At 36.3% G+C, this 19,978-nt stretch overlaps 1 protein-coding gene across 4 annotated transcripts in view; it reads left to right on the top strand.

Annotated features, from left to right (window-relative positions):
* The window catches only part of POU2F1 (POU class 2 homeobox 1), a 184,092-nt gene that overhangs the window by 122,892 nt on the left and 41,222 nt on the right, over positions 1-19,978 (top strand). For 3 of the 4 annotated variants that reach the window (XR_009531235.1, XM_060091315.1, XM_060091316.1), the window contains exons 3-9: positions 936-1,036; positions 3,532-3,585; positions 5,620-5,739; positions 8,050-8,238; positions 9,683-9,809; positions 10,929-11,023; positions 16,867-17,043. Coding sequence is in view for 3 of the 4 variants with exons in the window: in XM_060091315.1 (XP_059947298.1) it covers positions 936-1,036; positions 3,532-3,585; positions 5,620-5,739; positions 8,050-8,238; positions 9,683-9,809; positions 10,929-11,023; positions 16,867-17,043 (863 nt within the window). In the remaining variant the exon portion in view is untranslated. The remainder of the gene's footprint in view (positions 1-935; positions 1,037-3,531; positions 3,586-5,619; positions 5,740-8,049; positions 8,239-9,682; positions 9,810-10,928; positions 11,024-16,866; positions 17,044-19,978) is intronic. The other variant, XM_060091317.1, reaches the window with a different exon arrangement.

The following is a 19,978-nucleotide window of genomic DNA, read 5'->3' as shown; positions in this document are numbered from 1 at the left end:
GAGGGTGAGAAGATGAGGTGTTCCAGTGGTAGGAAATGGAAGCTCAGTACCATGTTCACATGACTCAATGATTCTTGCAGGTTCCCATAGTCTGTTATATTTTATTCAGTACAAAGTATTCTGGTTATTTCTAAGTAAGAGCTGGATATAGTAATTTAAAAACAATGTATTATATCACTTAGAAAATACTTCTGGGTATTAGGGTGGTATGTCTTTCCATAGATTGCCTATTCTAACATTAGATTGCAGCACATGTGGTTAAAGGCATTGGCATAACATTTAGAAAAATTATAATGATAGCAGAGCCCTTGCTAATTAGATGCACGCCACAGTCTATACTTTGGGATTGAAGAAATTAGTAAAACCATTTTGTTTATCTTGTAAATGATTGCTTTTACTGTCAGATTGTCATTTATTAAGGCATTTTAAGTTAAGAGTAAATTCATCTCGGTCTTGGCAAAGTCACCTGTGAATTTCTTCTGTCCAAGCCAAGTACTGAGAAGGGAGAGACTGGAAGAGAGCCTTGGTACCCCCCTTAGCACTCTGTCTCTACCAGTCTTCACGACAGTATAATAATGATAATCTCTTCTTCAAGCCACCTTAGGTTTCATGCTTGTTCTGACCCCACTTGCTCCAATCACTGCTTTCCCTTCTGAACTAACACAATCTTATGATTGTAATTCATTATTTATAGTTTTGTTTCTGTTTCTTAAGCTTTATCTGTGTTCATGTACTTGTCCTACAGTACTACCTTTAGAAGAAAAATCATTTTACTGTATTTCCTTGTTCTTTTGAATCTCTTCTCCTCCTTGGAGGTACTCAGAAAAATGCTTATACAAAATAGGTGCTTGATAAATGCACCTGTTTCAGAAAAGTCTGGTGCTCATTTCAGTTTTTGTGTTTTTCATAGTTATATTATTTTGCTTGCTTTCTAGGCACACAAACCAATGGTCTGGACTTTCAGAAGCAGCCTGTACCTGTTGGAGGAGCAATCTCAACAGCCCAGGCCCAGGCTTTCCTTGGACATCTCCATCAGGTAGAGTGTTCTGCTCAACCATATGTGAGAGTAACAAATGGAGGCATGGAACGCCAGGGCCTGGGGAAGTGATTTCAGAATGCGGGACTGTTTAAGTTGATTAAAGCCTGGTGCTATCAGCATCTAATCACGTCATTCTGAATGGTTAGTATGGAATCCGATAGCTTAGTTGACTGTATAGCTATTGACCCCACAGCTGTGTGAACAAAAGAGTTCCTTGTTACAAACAGAATATATTTATAACAAATGGGTTACTGTTTTTGTGAGTGTGGTCTGTGGTGGCTGACTGAAGGTAGTAAATGACCAAGTCATCCAAACTGATGTAGCTGCCATTGCCTGAGACCTGCTATGTAAGGCTCTGAGCTCACAGCTCATAGCCCTTCTTTTTTTTTTTTTTTTTTGCGTTATGTGGGCCTCTCACTGTTGTGGCCTCTCCCATTGCGGAGCACAGGCTCCGGACGCACAGGCTCAGCGGCCATGGCTCACGGGCCCAGCCGCTCCGCAGCATGTGGGATCCTCCCAGACCGGGGCACGAACCCGTGTCCCCTGCATTGGCAGATGGACTCTCAACCACTGCGCCACCAGGGAAGCCCCACAGCCCTTCTTTAAAACAGTTTCAAACCATTTTGATTTGGGCTACTCAGAGCCTTTGCTTGACTGTGAACCCCCTGGTTTGGGGTTCAACTTTATTACCCTTATGTTACATGAATTTCTCCCAAGTCTAACACAGGCTGTGGATTCTCTTCATCTACATTTTAGCTTTAAGGTATAGGGAAAGGGAATATAAAAACAAACATTGACTCCCCAAGAGTTTTGGGATGTGGGAACTGGTTGAAAATGGACAGTAAATAAAACAATGAAAACATTTGGGAGACAGATGATCAGACTGTCTCAACCCCAACCCCTTGATTTATGTTAACATAAATCAAGATTTATTTATGATAAATTTATTTATGACTTATTAGAGCAATACTTTGTGTAACTTGGTGATCTTTACCTCACATAAACCCTAGAACCAATTTAGTGTTCAAATTGTGTTTGTCAGCAGTGTTGGTGGTAGTGACTTTAGTGATGATAGTGCCTGATGGTATTAGTGGTAGAGGTTCAATGAAAAGCACATATGGACATAAAATAATAGATATTCAATAATTATTTGTTGAACAAATGAATGAATGAATGAATGGCAAAATATATGGGAATACAGAGGAAGAAATGATTAACTCATCCTGTATAGTCTAAGACATTTATCGTAGAGAGGATGATTTTTGAGCCAAGTTTTAAAGGTTGTTGGGAGCTAGCTAAATGGAGTTGTAAAGGGATGCTCTCACTTTTTATTTTCAACTTTCTATTTTGAAAACTTTCAAATCTATAGAAAAGTTATAATTGTAGAACAATTTTCAACCAAAAGCTCTTCATCTGGCATCACTAGTTGTTACTTTATTACCACATATGCTTAATCTGTGTGTGTCTGTACACATACATTTTGTGTGTTTATATATATGTCAACTTGTCCCATTATTGTGATACTGAATTTGATCATTTGATTAAGGTAGAGTCTCAGATTTGTCTACTGTAAAGGTAACTTTCTTCCTCATAATTAGTAAATAATGAGGAGATAAAGTTAAGGCTTGTAAATATCTTGTTCCTCAACAAACTTTTACCCAGAAACATCATGATTTAAATAAAATTACAAAGAAACTTTATCTCCTTTAAATCTTTGTACCTGAAACTCTTTCCTCTGGCTCTTTGACTGACTTCTTAGCCTTTGGTCTTAAACATACTATCTTTTCATATAGTTCTCCCTTTTACACTATGTCTAAAACGTGTTCTCCAGAAATCTCTGGATTTTGTTCTGTTTTAGGTGCTTTTCTTCTCTTTTCTCTCTCTTTTTTGTTTTTTTTGGGGCGGGGAGGGTTCTTATTTCAACTCACAGGACTTTCAGTTTAAATAAAGGACACAGCACTCAGTTAATTTTAGTTAGCTCTTAACTCTATACTGATCTCCATACCAACACTTATATTTAAGTTCAGGAAATCTTGATGCTATGTGATAAATCCAAAATGGAGTTCTTATCTTCATGTTAATGACACTACCATTTTCTGAGTCTTCCAAATTTGAACCTGGAATAATACATGACTTTTTTTTTTTTTCATCTATATCCAGTCAGTTGCCACAATCCTATGTAGGACCTTGAAATACTTTTCATGTTTCCTACTTCTAATTCCCACTGCTGCCATTCTAGGGTTGGTTTCCATTTATTCTATCCTAGTTTATATAACAATCCAGTTATTTTGTACAATGTTGCTCAATTTGGATTTGTCTGATGTTTCACCACAATTAGATCAGGTTATATACTTTGGGAAGGAATACACTATAAATAACGCTTGGTTCTAACTCAGTAAAACATACATTTGTAGAGACTTGTTGATGACAACCTCTAATGATGGATGTCAACAGTATTAGACTAGAACTTTCCCCATTTCTTTACTTAATAGGTCCAGCTCGCTGGAACAAGTTTACAGGCTGCTGCTCAGTCTTTAAATGTACAGGTAAGCTGGGACATGGGATTATGGATCAATTTTTCTATTCATTTTCATCATATTTTTCTAATTTTCTGTAATGAGTATGCAATAATTTTATAATGAAAATACTTAGAACTATTACTTTTTTTCTTACTGAATCTCATAAAGATTTAAATAGTGATCATCGTTGCTATTAATGAAAAGCCATTTTGTATTATGCTACTGTGAATGTCCAAAGGTGAACAAGAAAAGTCTACTTTCAAAGTTTTATATGTAAGTTCGGTAAAAATGTTTCTCAGTTGTACAGCCATAACACATGCCTAAACACAAAGCCAAAGAATACCTTAAATGTCCTTTTGTTTCCAAATGTCTTTTTATTTATCATTTTTCGTATCTTATACGAAATATAATATAATTTAATTATATTATATATAATAATTTATATATATAATATATATATATATAATATATATATATATATATAATTATATATATAATTTAATTTAATAAATATAATATAATTCTTATATATAAGAATATAAATATAAGTTTTCCTATAGTATAGGAAAGAGCACTGGAATGAAAGACAGAGGTCCTAGGTTTGAATTCTCATTCTGCCACTAACTAGCTGTTTGAACTTCGGCAAGTCACTTAACCTCCTGGGGCGCATTTTTTTCTTATATAGTTGGCCCTCCCTATCCCCGGGTTCCACATCTGCTGGTACCGAGGGCTGGCTGACTGTCAGGGACTTGAGCATCCACAGATTTTGGTGTCCATGGGGCGTCCTGGGACTAATCCTCTGTGGATACCAAGGGGCAACTGCATGTATATAAGTGGGGAAGTTTAGAAGATCGCCAGGGGTTCTTTCTGCTCTAAAATGTTGTGAGTTTGAGGATTGCAATCAAACATATTTATAAACATTAATGGGCTTCATACAGTCAAAATTTTGAAGACAACACTTAAATCTGGGTGCTTTGTTTCTATGAACCATATGGTAAAACGTGCAAAGTTCAAGTATAATGCATGACTCCATAATATTTCAATCAACCTGCTCCTTCCTTTCATTATAGTGTTTAGGTAACTAACAGTCAAGAGGAAAAAACAGTATTCTGGAAGGTTGATTTCAGTGTTGCTAATGACTAAAGACCTTGGGTTGAGCATTCCATGAAACCGAGTAGAGTATGGACCTAGTAACACATGGAGACAAGAAGAGAAAAGGAGATAATGTGACCTTACTTTCTGAGAGAGAGGAGGCGGAAAATTGCCTTGGTTGCCATGGTAAACTTTCATCCCTTAGAGAGATGTTGGCAAACAGGCTGAATCTCCAGTGCGGAATGTTTACAGTCTTGCACTGTAATTATCTCTCAATGACTGGCAGAATTAATCAGAGCCTTTATGTTAATTAGCCTTGCTGCAGTCCCCAAAACAGGTGGTGGGAAATATGCAAATCTATGCAGAATTTTCATGCTCTGCATAACCAGTTTTAATTACCATAAAATTTTCTCTCAGTGCCCCTTTCCAGGAGTATGTTCTCTTTCCCTGGACTGCAGCATTTTCCCCTCTAAGTTTGTGTGTTACTTGATGGGGGATGCTAAATTTATAGTTCTTCAAAATATTAGACGAAAAGTTCTGTGGGTCAAGTAATCAATTTATAAGATGGTCTATAAGGAAGTTTTAGACTGACCACCAAAGACATGTCAAAATGTTGGAATGGAGGGTCTGTCTAATGTAAACATAGGTTGAAATTGTATTCTTCACTTACTCCTTACTTCCAGAGTTGAGGATTTGGGTTTGTGAAAAATTCTGTTGACTTGTGGAGGACCAAATTATTTTTTCTTCTTAAAAATTATAATTGCAGCTTTGCTGATATTGGAACAAAAAGTCTGAAAACTTAATACGTAAAATTAGGAAAATACAAAGGTTTAGAAGAAAGGAAAAGAGTGAAATCAGAACACTCATGATTAGATAAGTCTGTATTGTAAATAATTCTTAAAACATGGAATTGTGAGTACTTTTTTAAAAATCAACTATTTTAAATCTTTTATTCCCCCCCCACCTCAGTCTAAATCTAATGAAGAATCGGGGGATTCACAGCAGCCAAGCCAGCCTTCCCAGCAGCCTTCAGTGCAGGCAGCCATTCCCCAGACCCAGCTCATGCTGGCTGGAGGACAGATAACTGGGGTAAGTTTTCACTGAGAGATTTGTAACAAACTTTCTCTGTGTCAGAACTGCCATTGGGGGACTTCCCTGGCAGTCCAGTGGTTTAGACTTTGCCTTCCAGTGCAGGGGGTGTGGATTTGATCCCTGGTCAGGGAGCTAAGGTCCCACATGCCTCACTGTCAAAAAACCAAAACATAAAACAGAAGCAATATTGTAACAAATTCAATAAAGACTTTTAAAAAATGGTCCACATCCAAAAAAATCTTTCCAAAAAAAAAAAAAAAAAACTGCCATTGGCCAATATCTGATTAGAACTGTTGGCTGTAGCAGACAGTAACACGGCTATGCCTGGCACTATTATGTCTTTAAAGGAACTTCCTGCACCATAAGCAGCTCTGAGAAAGGAACTATCTTTGTCATGAGTTTTCAGGGTATTTTTTCTTACTATTGCAGATATGCTCTGGGTAAACTAAGGACTTTTTAAAATTTACGTTTCAACCGTTGCTTCGTCATGCAGTGGCATCACGATCCCATGGTTGAGACAGTTACAGTGATGAAACTGTAGTTGTCAGTTCGGAGTTATAACATCACTGCAGAGTAATGGATTAGTACCTACAAAAGAAAAATATTTTAAGTTACCGTATAGTGTTCTAAAATGAAACTTCTGATCTCGTATCCTGGCTCTGTAGTTCACTGTATTGGCTAATTACTTCATCTCTCTGTGCCTCAGTTTTCCTTCAGTTAAATGAAGATGTTAATAATACTTATCTAACAGTATTGTTTTAAAGATTAAGAGTAATAACATATAAAACTCACAGAACAGTGCTTGGCATGTAGTAGCATTCAATAAATGTCATCTGTTTTTATCGACAGTAAATTGGCCTGTGCAAATATATTAAGCTTTAAACTTTTGAGCTGTCTTCGCTCTGAGACATCATTAAAAATATTTTTCCAATGTTGAAAATTTGTCTATTAAGTTATCTTTGGGGGGGGGGGTCGAGAGGAGTGGTAACGAAGTCATTTGTTACTCAATTCACATCACATCAACCCACAAAATTTTTTATTTCCTTCATTTCAGTTAAGTTTGTTTTGGCAGTGGTGGAAGGCTCTTTTAAGAACTGTTGCAAACTTGTTTATGAAATCCCATCAGTAGAGACTAATATATGTTTACATATTATATAAAATATTTATAAATATGTATCTCGAAGCATATTGGGTTTTTGAATGATTTGATTTTGATTCTTATATCTCTAACACACAAACTATATCGGACCCTTTTTGAAAGAGGATTGTGCCATTAAGTGACTGTACATGCGCTTCAGAATATTCCTTCTTGGTTTGATCAGAACATGTCACCAAAAAGAAGGTAGAACGTATTTATGTGCAAGAGGGAAGAGAGATGGGAACATATGTGTATGTATAACTGATTCACTTTGTTGTAAAGCAGAAGCTAAACACACCATTGTGGAGCAATTATACTCCAATAAAGATGTAAAAAAAAAAAAGAAGAACATACTTATCACTTTAAGTGTGTTTGAAATAAGTTGCATTATGAAAGCAAGTTTAAATCTTCAAACACATTTCCTGTTTTCTTTGGGTTTTGTTTTGAGTGACTAGTGTTTACAATAGTTAGAGACACTTGGGATTCCAGGTTCAGAATGGCTGGAGCTTCTATTAAACTTGGGCATTAGGATTCATTTGCATGTAAAGAGAGCGGCTGTCACCACCTGTTTCACAGAGATAATGTGTTGGAAAGAGGATGTAAAGTTGCAGAGACCCAATGCTTTCAATAACAGAAAAGGCTGTTGGGGAGGAGGCTGTAGGGACTTGGAAAAGAAACAAATGGACCTCATATTCTTTAGTCATATCTTAGGACATAATGAAAATGATGGAATATGGCAGGGATTCATGCTAATGGGAAGCAGCTGGGCCTTATCAGTTCTTTCCTGGTCAGATCCAGCATCCTTGTTCTTCATTCATCTGACTAATCACTTGCTGTTCTGTTGGGTGTAAATTTCTTTTCATATCCTGTCAGCATTGATTCTTTTTTTTCTTGCTTACTAGTTAATTACTTTTTTGCCTGAACCCTAGGGCCTTGGACAAGCTTGAATGATTAAGTCCAGAGTGAGGACCACCATTTTAATTTAAATGGTCTGCTAGTACTGGTAGCTTGATGGCTAATGAACATTTTATTTTAGCCTCATGCTAACCATGTGAAGTTGGGTAGCTAAGGTTTAATACCACTTGAGTTGCTTACTTCAAAGCAGTGGCCTTGCATTAGAGGCCAGTCTCCTTCAACCCTTTCCGACTGTTTGTCCTGATTTTGTTTAGCTGACTTTGACGCCAGCCCAGCAACAGTTATTACTACAGCAGGCACAGGCACAGGCACAGCTGCTGGCTGCTGCAGTGCAACAGCATTCCGCCAGCCAACAGCACAGTGCTGCTGGGGCCACCATCTCAGCCTCCGCTGCCACGCCCATGACTCAGATCCCCCTGTCTCAGCCCATCCAGATCGCACAGGTGAGTGAGTAACTCTCATAGCTGGGGCGGGAAGGGAGGAATAAAATGGCAGGTTTTCTTTGGTATTAAGCTTACTTTCTGATTGTTAGTGTGAGGTAAGTGCTGTAGCCTTCTTTACCACTGAACTAGAAACAATACATTTGTTTGCTTATTTGAGTTGATATTATAAACATATAACTGATTATTTGAATAACTGACTGTTTATATTAAGTGACAATTCTTGAATAATTGGCTGGCATATTTCTGAAGCAGGGGATTACTGTATTTATTTTAATTAGCTAATTACAGCAGGCATGGGTTCTTTCATGTGCTCTGCAGTGAATGTTGCCACCCATGTGTGAGAGAAACTGCGCGTCATCTTTCTGCTAGAGTGATTAGCTCTGTGCAGAATTGCATTAGAGTGTTGTTTGGCTTTAATTTTCGCATTTTAGGGCAAAGTATCCAGAGATAATAAAAATTTATTTAAGAGGAGTAGACAGTTCTACCAAGGAGGGAAAAAGGTAAATGAAATCCTTTATCTCAAGGAGAGGAAAAAAGTATAAGTAGTCATATCAGTGAAATGTATGAAGAGTTATTATGAGTCTAGTGCAGATAATTATCTTTATCCCCCCAGAGAAGGCTCAGAAATAGACCTAAATTGTAGCTAGAGTTTGACTAAACATTAAAAAAGAACCAATTAACTAAAAGTGTACAGAATAGATGTCAGGCTAATCTTTATGACTATTATATACAATCTTTATCGAGATCATGTTTTTATTTTGGCCATTTTTTTCATCACCAAATAAATGTTTTTAGTGCCTAAGCTGTGAGACTCTATGTTGACATTATGCTAATAAGATAATATACATGAAAGCTTGTTGAAAATTATAAAATACTAGGCCAATATAAGCAAGTTTAATATGTTGTAGATCAGATTTTTATATGGATAGCTATTTTTTTTAAATTTTTACACTGATTTCTTGGTTGAGTTAGATAGGCTGGTGCCACATTTCATGAATCATTATAAATCTTTTAATTTATTGATGCAAGTTCAGACGTAGCACTCTCAATTTTTGCTTAACAAGAGAAAACTCTAATCAAACACTTAAAGACTCAACATATTCTTTTCTCACTTGAGAGAAAAACCCATATTGGTCTCTACATGTTAAAAACACAACCATAAGCATTTGTTCTGAGGGAATTTTAAATAACTATTGAAAATTAGATATAGCACAAGTCACGACACAATATATGCCCACAGAAATAACAAGTCCCTGTAGCAGCTCCAGGTTTCTTCACATGCTTTGTGAATGCACCCAGAGCACATCCTTGTTGGGAGTTTATAAGAATGTCAAATATTGACTCTTCTTTATTTGGTTGGCAGAATTCATCATCTGGGAACCTTAAGATTAAGCAAGCTTTTATTTCAGAGTCTCCAATCCATGTTTTAATCCTAATTTTTTAGGATCTGCAACAACTGCAACAACTTCAGCAGCAGAATCTCAACCTGCAACAGTTTGTATTGGTACATCCAACCACCAACCTGCAACCAGCGCAGTTTATCATCTCACAGACGCCCCAGGGCCAGCAGGGTGAGCGCCTCCTTAGAGCTTATTAGTGGTATGGTACCCCAAGGCTGTCCACTTGTGTGACATACATGCTGACTACTGTCATTTTGGCCCAGAAGCTGTCCATTAGAACAGTGTTTTTATTAAATTTTATTTAACTTTAAGCTCAGTATTTCACGTTGAGAAAAATACTTTTTTTGTCATGCGTACCTAATTATTGAAGGTCATCCTTCACTGCCTTTCATCTGTTTAATCAGTAAGGAGGATCATGAGTTTGGCCAAAATTCTAAATTAAATCCTTCAACATGCTGAACATACATTGGATAAGTTGCTTTTATGTTTTGATAGTTTTTCATGGGAATGTGTTCAAAGAATGGGCTGAGCATTTTAAGTATACGCTTCTAACAATCATTTGTTTTCTTTTAAAGTTTAAGAAGGAGAGGGTGTCATGTTAGAAATTGTGCAAATTTTGCGAATTATAAAAAACATCTTCAAGACCTTTTAGTGCTGAATATTGTTGTGTTACTGCTGTATAAAGTTCAATCATGTTTGTAATGGAATCAGTATAGACAGTATCAGAGTATCAAGGCTTCAACTCAAGGAACATTAGTGCATCTCTATTGATTCCTCATTATTTCTGTTTTTTAGCCTTTTTTCTTCTTGATCATTCATTCCAAAATCTTTTGTTGTATAAATAACCTATTCCACTTTTAATGGATAGAATATCCTGCCCCTTTAATGACCTAGATAGTTCTCTGTCCCAGCATATACTAGCTGTTTCTAATGGCTTCTGGGTTAAGAAGTTGAGCTTTTTTTTTTTTTGGGGGGGAGTTTCAAGCTGCTTCCATTTGGAATTCTTCTTCACTTTCATCCATTCCTTGGTAAAATAAAGAATTGGCCAATCAGAGAGGTTATTTCAGGTTACGCTAAAGACATCTACCAGTTTTAGTTTGTTCCATATCTTCTTGCCCAAATTGTATTTAACAAGACTGAATTTTAGGCAAATAAGACATTAAGAGTTTTAAGACCAGTAAGACTATCAGGGGATCAGTTGGAACTTTTCACTTCACTTTCTCATTTTTTCTTTTGCCATTTGTTCAAGGTAATCTTTAATGTTTGACATAACATGTTTGTGTTTTACAGGTCTCCTGCAAGCGCAAAATCTTTTAACGCAACTACCTCAGCAAAGCCAAGCCAACCTCCTACAGTCGCAGCCAAGCATCACCCTCACCTCCCAGGTCGGTTTTCTTCCATGAGGGTTGCTTTCTTTTATCCTGTTGTCTTGAGACTCTTTGGGGATTTGTTTAACTTAAAACCACAACCCCTTAATAAAAATAATTCAAATAGTTTTCAAAAACTCACGAAAATTTCAAAGCTAGGCTTATCAGCTTGATAAAGCAGTGCTACTAAATTGATGTAGTCTTTGAAAATCTTCAAGGAGTCCCTATTTTCTTATATTTTCATAAAGAATAACTGTGTTAGCACCAAATGAATAATGAGTTCTGGCTGTTTGGCCACCCTCCCCACCCTGATATTTGGCAGTAGAGATTACCACTTGAGCTAGACCTAGAGCCTGAGTTAAAACCCATCATTGCCCTTTGCTCTTTCTCAGAAACTGCAAAGAAGCTCTTATCTCTGTGTTTTATTCCATCTCAACTTTCAGATGTTGCTTTAGCTAATTTTTACCAGAGTTTAAGGCATCTAGAGGGTCTAGGCAGGTCTAGGCATCTAGAAGTTTAAGCTTTAGATCTAGTTCTGTTTCTTTCCTAGCTGTGACTCTGAGCATGTCATTTCACCTCTCTGCACCTCTGTTTCCTCATAGGTAAATTAGGTGATTGAACTAGCTGATCCTGAATTCCCCTTCCATCTCTGATTCTCTTTGTCCATAATCGTGGAAGTTATCAGTTAATACTAACAAATTACTAGATTTGACAAAATTCAACAACTGTTTATGATAACAACTCTTCTAGGAATTAGGAGGTAACTTTCCCAACCTGCTAAAAGGCATCTACAAAAAAAACGTCATGGGGCTTCCCTGGTGGCGCAGTGGTTGAGAGTCTGCCTGCCGATGCAGGAGACACGGGTTCGTGCCCCGGTCCGGGAAGATCCCACATGCCGCGGAGCGGCTGGGCCCGTGAGCCATGGCCGCTGAGCCTGCGCGTCCGGAGCCTGTGCTCCGCAACAGGAGAGGCCACAACAGTGAGAGGCCCGCGTACCGGAAAAAAAAAAAAAAAAGTCATAAAGACTGAATACTTTCTCCCTAAGATCAGGAACAAGGATGTCCACTGTTACCACTTTTATTCAGCATTGCACTGAAGGGCCTAGCAAGGCAATAAGACAAGAAAAATAAATAAAGGACATATAGATTAGAAAGGAAGAAGCAAAGTGTCTTAATTGGTAGATGACATGATTGTCTGTGTAGAAAATCTAAATCCAAGGAATCCAAATCCAAGGAGTCTACAAAAAAGTTGCTGGAATTAATAATTGAGTTTAGCAAGTATGTAGGATACAAAGTCAGTATACAAAAATCTATATACTAACAACAATCATTTGGAAATAGAAATGAAGAAGAAAAATACTTACAGTAATTAGGGATAAATTTAACATAACATTTGTAAAACCTATATATTGAAAACTACAAAATCTTGCTGAGTGAAATTGAAGAAGACCTAAATAAATGGAGAGATACAATGTGTTCATGAAGACTTTGGTTGTTAAAATGTGAGTTCTCTCCAAACTGATCTATAAATTTAACACAGTCCCAATTAATATCTACAGGCTTTCTTTGTAGAAATTTGCATGGTGTTTCTAACATTTGTACAGGATTGTAGAGGACATAGAATAGCTGAACAATTTTGAAAAGTAAGAAAGTTGATGTCAAGAATTATAAAAATACAGAATTATAAAATACAGTAATAAAGACAGTGTGGTAATGGCATATGACTAGAAATGGAACAGAAGTCCTGTACACTCACACATATAGAGCCAACTGATTTCCCACAAAGGTGCCTAAGGATTTCAGTGGGAAAAGGAAAGTCTTGTTTCAGGTGCTGAAACAATTTGCTAGCCATAGGCAAAAAAAAAAAAAAAAAAAAAGAACCTTACTCCTTATTTCACAATGATACACAAAGATTAATTTGAAAAGGGTTGCAGACCTAAACTTCTAGAAGAAAACTTAGGGGAAAATCTTTGTATCCTTGTGTAAGATAGTGATTTCTTAAGTCGGACACAAAAAGCACTAACTGTAAAAGGAAACAAATGATAAATTTAATTTCATAAAAATTAAAAGCTTCTGTTGAAAAAATAAAAAGAAAAGCCACAGACTGGAAGAAAATATTCTTAAAACTTATATCTAATAAAAGACTTGTATCCAGAATATATAAAGAACTCATACAACTCAATAAGAAAACGTGTTTTTTTTTAAAAGGGAGTGTATGCAAAATATTTGAATATACTTCACCAAAGAAGGCACGTAAATACCCAATAAGCATATGAAAAGATGCTCAAAATTATTAGTCATCAGGAAAATGCGAAAGAAATATCATTACACACCCATTAGAATGGGCAAAATTAAAAAGACTATAATGATACCAAGTGTTGATGAGAATATAAAGCAACTACAGCTCTCATATATTGCCTGTGGGGTTGCAAATTGGTACAGACACTTTGGAAAACATCTTGGCAGTTTTTTATAAAGTTAAATATACATGTACCTTATGACGCAGCAGTTCTACTCTTAGAAATGAATGCATTTGTCCACACAAAGACCTGTGTATGACTGACTGTTCATAGCAGTTTTATTCGTAATCACCCCAAAGTGGAAACAGCCTAAACATTCATCAGCTGGTGAATAGATAACATGAATTTTGGCATATCTATATGATGGAATGTTACTCAGCCATAGAAGGAAATGTACTTCTGATACATTCAATGTCATGTATGAATTTCAGAAGCATTATGCTAAGTGAAAGAAGCCAAAAGACTTATACATAAAAGACTGTATACTCTATGATTCAATTTATATGGCATTTTACAGCAGACAAAACTATAGGGACAGAAATCGTATCAGTGGTTGCCAGGGGATGGGGGCTAGGGGTGGGGATTGACAGCAAAGGACACAAGGAAACTTTTGGGGTGATGGAAATTTTCTGCATCTTAATTGTGCTAGCAGTTATATGACTATATAGTTGTCAAAACACATCAAACTGTACACTTTTTTATTTATTTATTTATTTATTTATTTATTTATTTTTTGCTGTACGCGGGCCTCTCACTGCTGTGGCCTCTCCCGTTGCGGAGCACAGGCTCCGGACACACAGGCTCCGCGGCCATGGCTCGCGGGCCCAGCCGCTCCGCGGCATGTGGGATCTTCCGGGATCGGGGCACGAACCCGTGTCCCCCGCATCGGCAGGCGGACTCTCAACCACTGCGCCACCATGGAAGCCCAAACTGTACACTTTTAAATGGTGCACTTAACTGTGAATAAGCTGAATTATAAAAATGAGGTTGGAAAAAAGCCTATACCAGCAATTCCTTCCTGGCCTACGAGCTTTGTAAACAGTGGCAGGGCTCCTGTAGCTTCATCCTGACTCCTGCTCACTGAATTTTACTCTACTATTTCTAGCTCTGGCCCAGTCCAGCCTGAGGTTTCTGGAGTTGGGGTAACTTATGGTAACCACCCCACCAAATGGTACCAAAGCTATTTTTAGTCCTATATTATTTGATAATGGGGCTACTTCAAGCCTAGAAATGAAGCAACCATCTGATAGTTGAGACTCACCTCTACTTATCAACCAGTTTCAGTGGGAAGTTACAACCACATAGGACTCTAATATGGTTGGTACAGTTTTGGGCTCCTCCAGATGGTCATATTAAAATTTTCTCAGTGTCAACATTCCAAAGAGATGAATTTTGTTGTCTTCATTGAAGCAGGATGATAGAGAGGAACTTACCCCAGTTGTAGGCCTGTGTAATTCCTCTTGTGCAGTTTTCAGGGCCAGTTAGTTCAGTTGGAGAAAGCATATTACTAATGAGGTCAAAGTTAGGGGTATATGACCCATTTAAATTACAAGAAAAAAGCACATAGCCATGGACTTCATCTGTAATCTTGTCCTATAATCTCTCACCTGGGCTTCTGTTCACAGGAAAGGTTAACTGAGCAGGTTCTGATGCAGAGTCAGGGCAGCACGTCCCAGTAGTGAATACTCAGAAGGGTGGGTTCTACTCAGGGCTTGTGAGTAAAACAGTGTAGCCTTGTGTTTGTGTAATAAGGAGATTTAATATTTTCTTTAAAAAAAATAGATTATACCCTCATGTCCCCAGATAAACTTTAGATGGATTTCAATAATTAAATATTTTAAAAGACATAGAAGAAGCTAGCAGAATATTTAAAAGGAATTTTATCCAAGTTAGAAATAAGTCAAAGCTTTCTTAGATTTGAAGCAACAGAAGATATTAGAAAGGAAAAAAACAAAAGTTCACCCAAATGATAATTTAAGACTTATGTACACTGAAAAATAAAAGGAAAAAAGCAGATTGGGAAAGTTACTTGTATTAATACAACAGACAAAGGCTTTATCTATAACATTTGATTGAGCTCTTTAAGGATAAGGATGAGAATAAGGATATCATTAATATACAAATGGGTTACAGATGTAAGTTCAATTCACATGAAGCGAAATACAGATAATAATTAACACGTGGGGAAAATTTGGCTTTAAGTAATAAGAGAAATATGAATTAAGGAAACAGCAAAGTACAATTTACTCCCTGAGTTAGCAAAACATTTTTTTAAATTGCTAAAACAAATCATGTGGAGAACATGGTATAGTGAGAACCAGCATTATGTATGATGTGTACCAAAAGCCATGAAATTGTTTATGGTGTACTCTTTATCCAGTTATAGAAAATCCTTTGTAAATTTATCTCAAAGAACTAATTACAAAGGTGGAAAAAAGAACTGTATGCACAGAGTTTTTCATTGTGGTGTTACCTGTTAGTGAAAACAAATGAAAAAGTGCCTAGCAATGAAGAAATTGTTAAATAAATTATGATAATACTGCCTTTCAGTCAGCCTTTGAAAATGATAATTACGATGATTGAAACAACATAGGGGAAAAAATTAAAACATAATGTTAAGTGAGAAAATCAGAGTATAAAATTATGTTACCATAATTACAGTTAAGGTTAAGAATGTAGATCTGAGAGAGGATGACAACTTCTAGGGGTAATGGATAAATTTAGGGCATTGTATATGGTGATGGTATATATTCATGGGTGTTTACTTATCTTCAAACTCATCAGGATGTATACATTATATGTGTACAACTTTTTTGTATGTCAGTCATACCTCAATTAAATAAAAAAAGTTTACTCTTCCATTTTATTCCCTATGGTCCATTCCAATGTATTAATCATATTTTAAAAATTACTCTGATCTGTGGGATGTATGCCTTGTTAGTAGAGATTTGAACATTGTAATTTGTGAGAAACATTTACAGATTAAATTTAGTGCAACAAATTAAAAACAGCATAAAAAATTAGCTCTATGGACGAAAACTTGAAAAAGTAGACAGAAGTGAAGCTATTGTTATTTAAACTGTAGGTGATTTACTTTTCCCCCTTAAAATAGTTTTAGTAATCTTATATGTTTTTTATAATATTGTGTTACAAGCTGGAGATATGATAGTGATAAGACAGGTATGGTCTCTGCTGTTTTGAAACTTATAGTTTAAGTGGCATGTTTATGACATAGATTCTTAAAAATAAAGACTGATTTATTAAATGGCATGAGATGCATGTATTCAAGCCATTTGAAAACCCAAAGACAATGGATTTCATTTTTGTGTATTCAAGTCTTTTCCATAGACTTACATGTTTAACCTTAACTGTAATTGTACTGTATATAGCATCACACTCTGCTTTTTTCACTGGGTATTATGTTGTACCTTCTACAGTGACACATGGTCTTCATAGTTCTTGAATACAGCCATTTCCTTAAATTGTTTACTTGCAGCCATTCCAGATGTAAACTTAAATATCTTGGTGTATGTTTGTTCTTATTCTTTTGTTCCTTCTCTAGCAGCCAGCCACCCCAACACGCACAATAGCAGCAACCCCAATTCAGACACTTCCACAGAGCCAGTCAACACCAAAGCGAATTGATACTCCCAGCTTGGAGGAGCCCAGTGACCTTGAGGAGCTTGAGCAATTTGCCAAGACCTTCAAACAAAGACGAATCAAACTTGGATTCACTCAGGTAAGATGAACCCACCTTTAACTTAGGTTTCCCTCCTTGGCTGGGTCCAAATATTTGCTTTCCATGTCCAAAGAGACTTCTAAAGAACAGTATATTTCTCAGCCTTCTTTTTCAGTTTTACACTGTAACTTGTTGTTAGCCATTTTCTGCATTTATAAGTTTAGACTTTCATCGTATGTATTCATTTATAAATTTATAATTTAATGTTAGGTTAAAATCGTTAAGATTTCTCTCAGAACACAGGCCTCTGAAATTAGAATAATACCAATACATGGTGAGAATTTAAAAGATTATGTTGGAGGACGATATGACTATATACTGAGGGCTTTGTTATTTGAAAAACATCGGGTTCTAGACCTTCGTGCTACATATGCGTAAGATTGAGAGGAGTAAAGATTACAAGGTCTTTTATAGTAGCTGAAAGGGGAAATGTTTGAAAGACTTGTTTAAAACCATTTTTTGGAAGAGAGAAAAGGGGTGGTGGAGACACACACACACACACAAACACAAAATAAGCCTGAACTGAGACTGATTAATCAAATGGGAATCTGTTGAAGATGAAAATTCCAAATTAATTTTTAAAAATGTCACCTAGCAGAGGGCTTTTAAAGTATAATAAGCTTAATGGTTTAAACAGGTGTTGGGGTATATGGGTTTTTTCCCAAGCACTCCTACTGACTCACTCTTTAATTAACCTGTCACAAGTAATACTTTTTAAAGCAGGAAAAGAATTAAACTGAATGACATTTATGTAAAATGATATAGGATCATTAGGTGAAATAAAATTACTGAAGTACAGATTGGATTGGGCATTTTAATGGAATCAGGAGAAACATGATGGTTTTTTCCCAGAGAATATAATTACTGTTTGAAATTTAAGCCACCACTTAAATACTATCCAAATTATTTTATGTTGAAAGTACAGTAGGGGCTTCCCTGGTGGCGCAGTGGTTGAGAGTCCGCCTGCTGATGCAGGGGACACGGGTTCGTGCCCCGATCCCGGAAGATCCCACATGCCGTGGAGCGGCTGGGCCCGTGAGCCATGGCCGCGGAGCCTGTGTGTCCGGAGCCTGTGCTCCGCAACGGGAGAGGCCACAGCAGTGAGAGGCCCGCGTACAGCAAAAAAAAAAAAAAAAAGAAAGTACAGTAGTGTGCCACCTACTCACTAGTGAGCCTAGTGCGGTCACTGGGCTCCTCCAAAATGACATCTCTGTGTTTTTAAGAACAGGCTTTTATTCCTTATATTTCTTTGGTAATTTATTTTTGCTCAAAGAAGCTATTTATTGAGAACATAAAATGTTTTTTTAATAGATGTAATTTTAGAGAAAATGTACTTATATTTGTAAGGAGTCTCAGTTGTGAAGAAACAAATTACAATTCAGAAAGATTTTAGTACTTTTGAAACATCTAAACCATGTGGCTTGTTTTCAAAAAAGAAAGCTAAAAGATACAACTAGATCGATAGGGGTAAATTAATAAGCTTAAATAAGTATAAGGTTGGCATGTTTAGCAATGCTTCAGCTCTTAGGCTATTAGCACAGCATACTATTACGTTTCCTAGGAGATTGTTGCCTGAGTGATATGCCAGGGATGTTAAGGCCTTTAAAAATCTTTAACTTTTACCCAGATAGTGGTTTGCCTTTTTGTGGCATTTGACCCAACATACTGCCAGGGTTCTTGCTCTTTCTCTCTCTCTCTCTCTCCTTTTTCTATAAAAGAGCTTCCCTATGGTCTGGTGTTCTGCTATATGGTTTTATTCTATTATTTGGCACAGCTCTTCCTTATTTTTCAAAATGACTTTGACTTTAGCAGTGGCAACATTTCACAAACCTTGACTGTGTGGACTAAGGCACATAATTACAGGTGCAGAATGGGAAGATCAGTCTTTGTTTTTAAGTCAGATACCTCAACTATAGTTTTTTAAACATTGCTTTGTATCTAATTTATTTATACACACACACAGAGGGTAAGTTAGACATTCCAGTTATTAGTTGAAACAAACAAACAAACGAATCTCTATTCTCTGAGTAAATATACATGTTATTAGGTGTTTTAAACTAATTGTTTTCTAACTTTATAATTGGTTATTAAGGATTACTGTAGATGTCATTACATAATTAGAAGGCATGCCATAGTCTAACACCATCCATCATATGTGATACCTTAATTATATCCTAATCCCAGTCTTTGTTCCTTTTTTCCTTTGCTTTTTAAAATATATACATGTAATATAGTTCAGATACAGTATAGTTCAGATTAGGGATATAATATAGTTCAGATTAGGTATGAGTCAGCTGCTTCAAACATTTACTTTTGTGAGGGGGAGAACCTAAGATGGTTGTGAGTTACAAAAGCACTAAACCAAGCTTATATCAAATTAGTGAAAATTAGTATATTAACTGAGGTACCTGTTGCTTTTTAGTCAATGAAATCCTTTAAATGTGAAGTACAATTGTATTATAAATCTCAGTTAAGTGGATTTGTCATTTATTGCTGTAGTTTTAGTTAGTTGATGGCATAGCTTTATTTCCAGCCACCAACTGAAGGCATTGTTTCTTATTTTGATGTGATTTTTGAATAGGTATTTCATTTTTTTTTAATTGTCATTATTGTTACTTTTCATAGAAAGGTATTACAGAAGTTTGTGAACAATTTTTAGTGAATTATGCAATTATAATGGCAGAAAACATTTATTACCATCTGACTTCTACAGCAGGTCTTACATTCAAAGAGTTACAGGGTTTAGTTGGCCTTAGTTTTCTAGGAAGCTATAATCTAAACAAATAAAGTGACCAAGACATGAATATATGTGACACACAAAGCATAGTTTAATGCCTGACATGTGGTAGGCACCTGGTGAATATTTGTTCACTAAATGAAGTAAGCTTTAATAAATGTATAGAGATAACGCTGTAGATAAAATCTAGAAATATAT

Source organism: Mesoplodon densirostris, chromosome 2 (assembly GCF_025265405.1).
Source record: "Mesoplodon densirostris isolate mMesDen1 chromosome 2, mMesDen1 primary haplotype, whole genome shotgun sequence".
NCBI lineage: Eukaryota > Metazoa > Chordata > Mammalia > Artiodactyla > Ziphiidae > Mesoplodon > Mesoplodon densirostris.
Note: the sequence above shows the minus strand (reverse complement) of the source record. Positions and strands in the feature narration are given on the sequence as shown.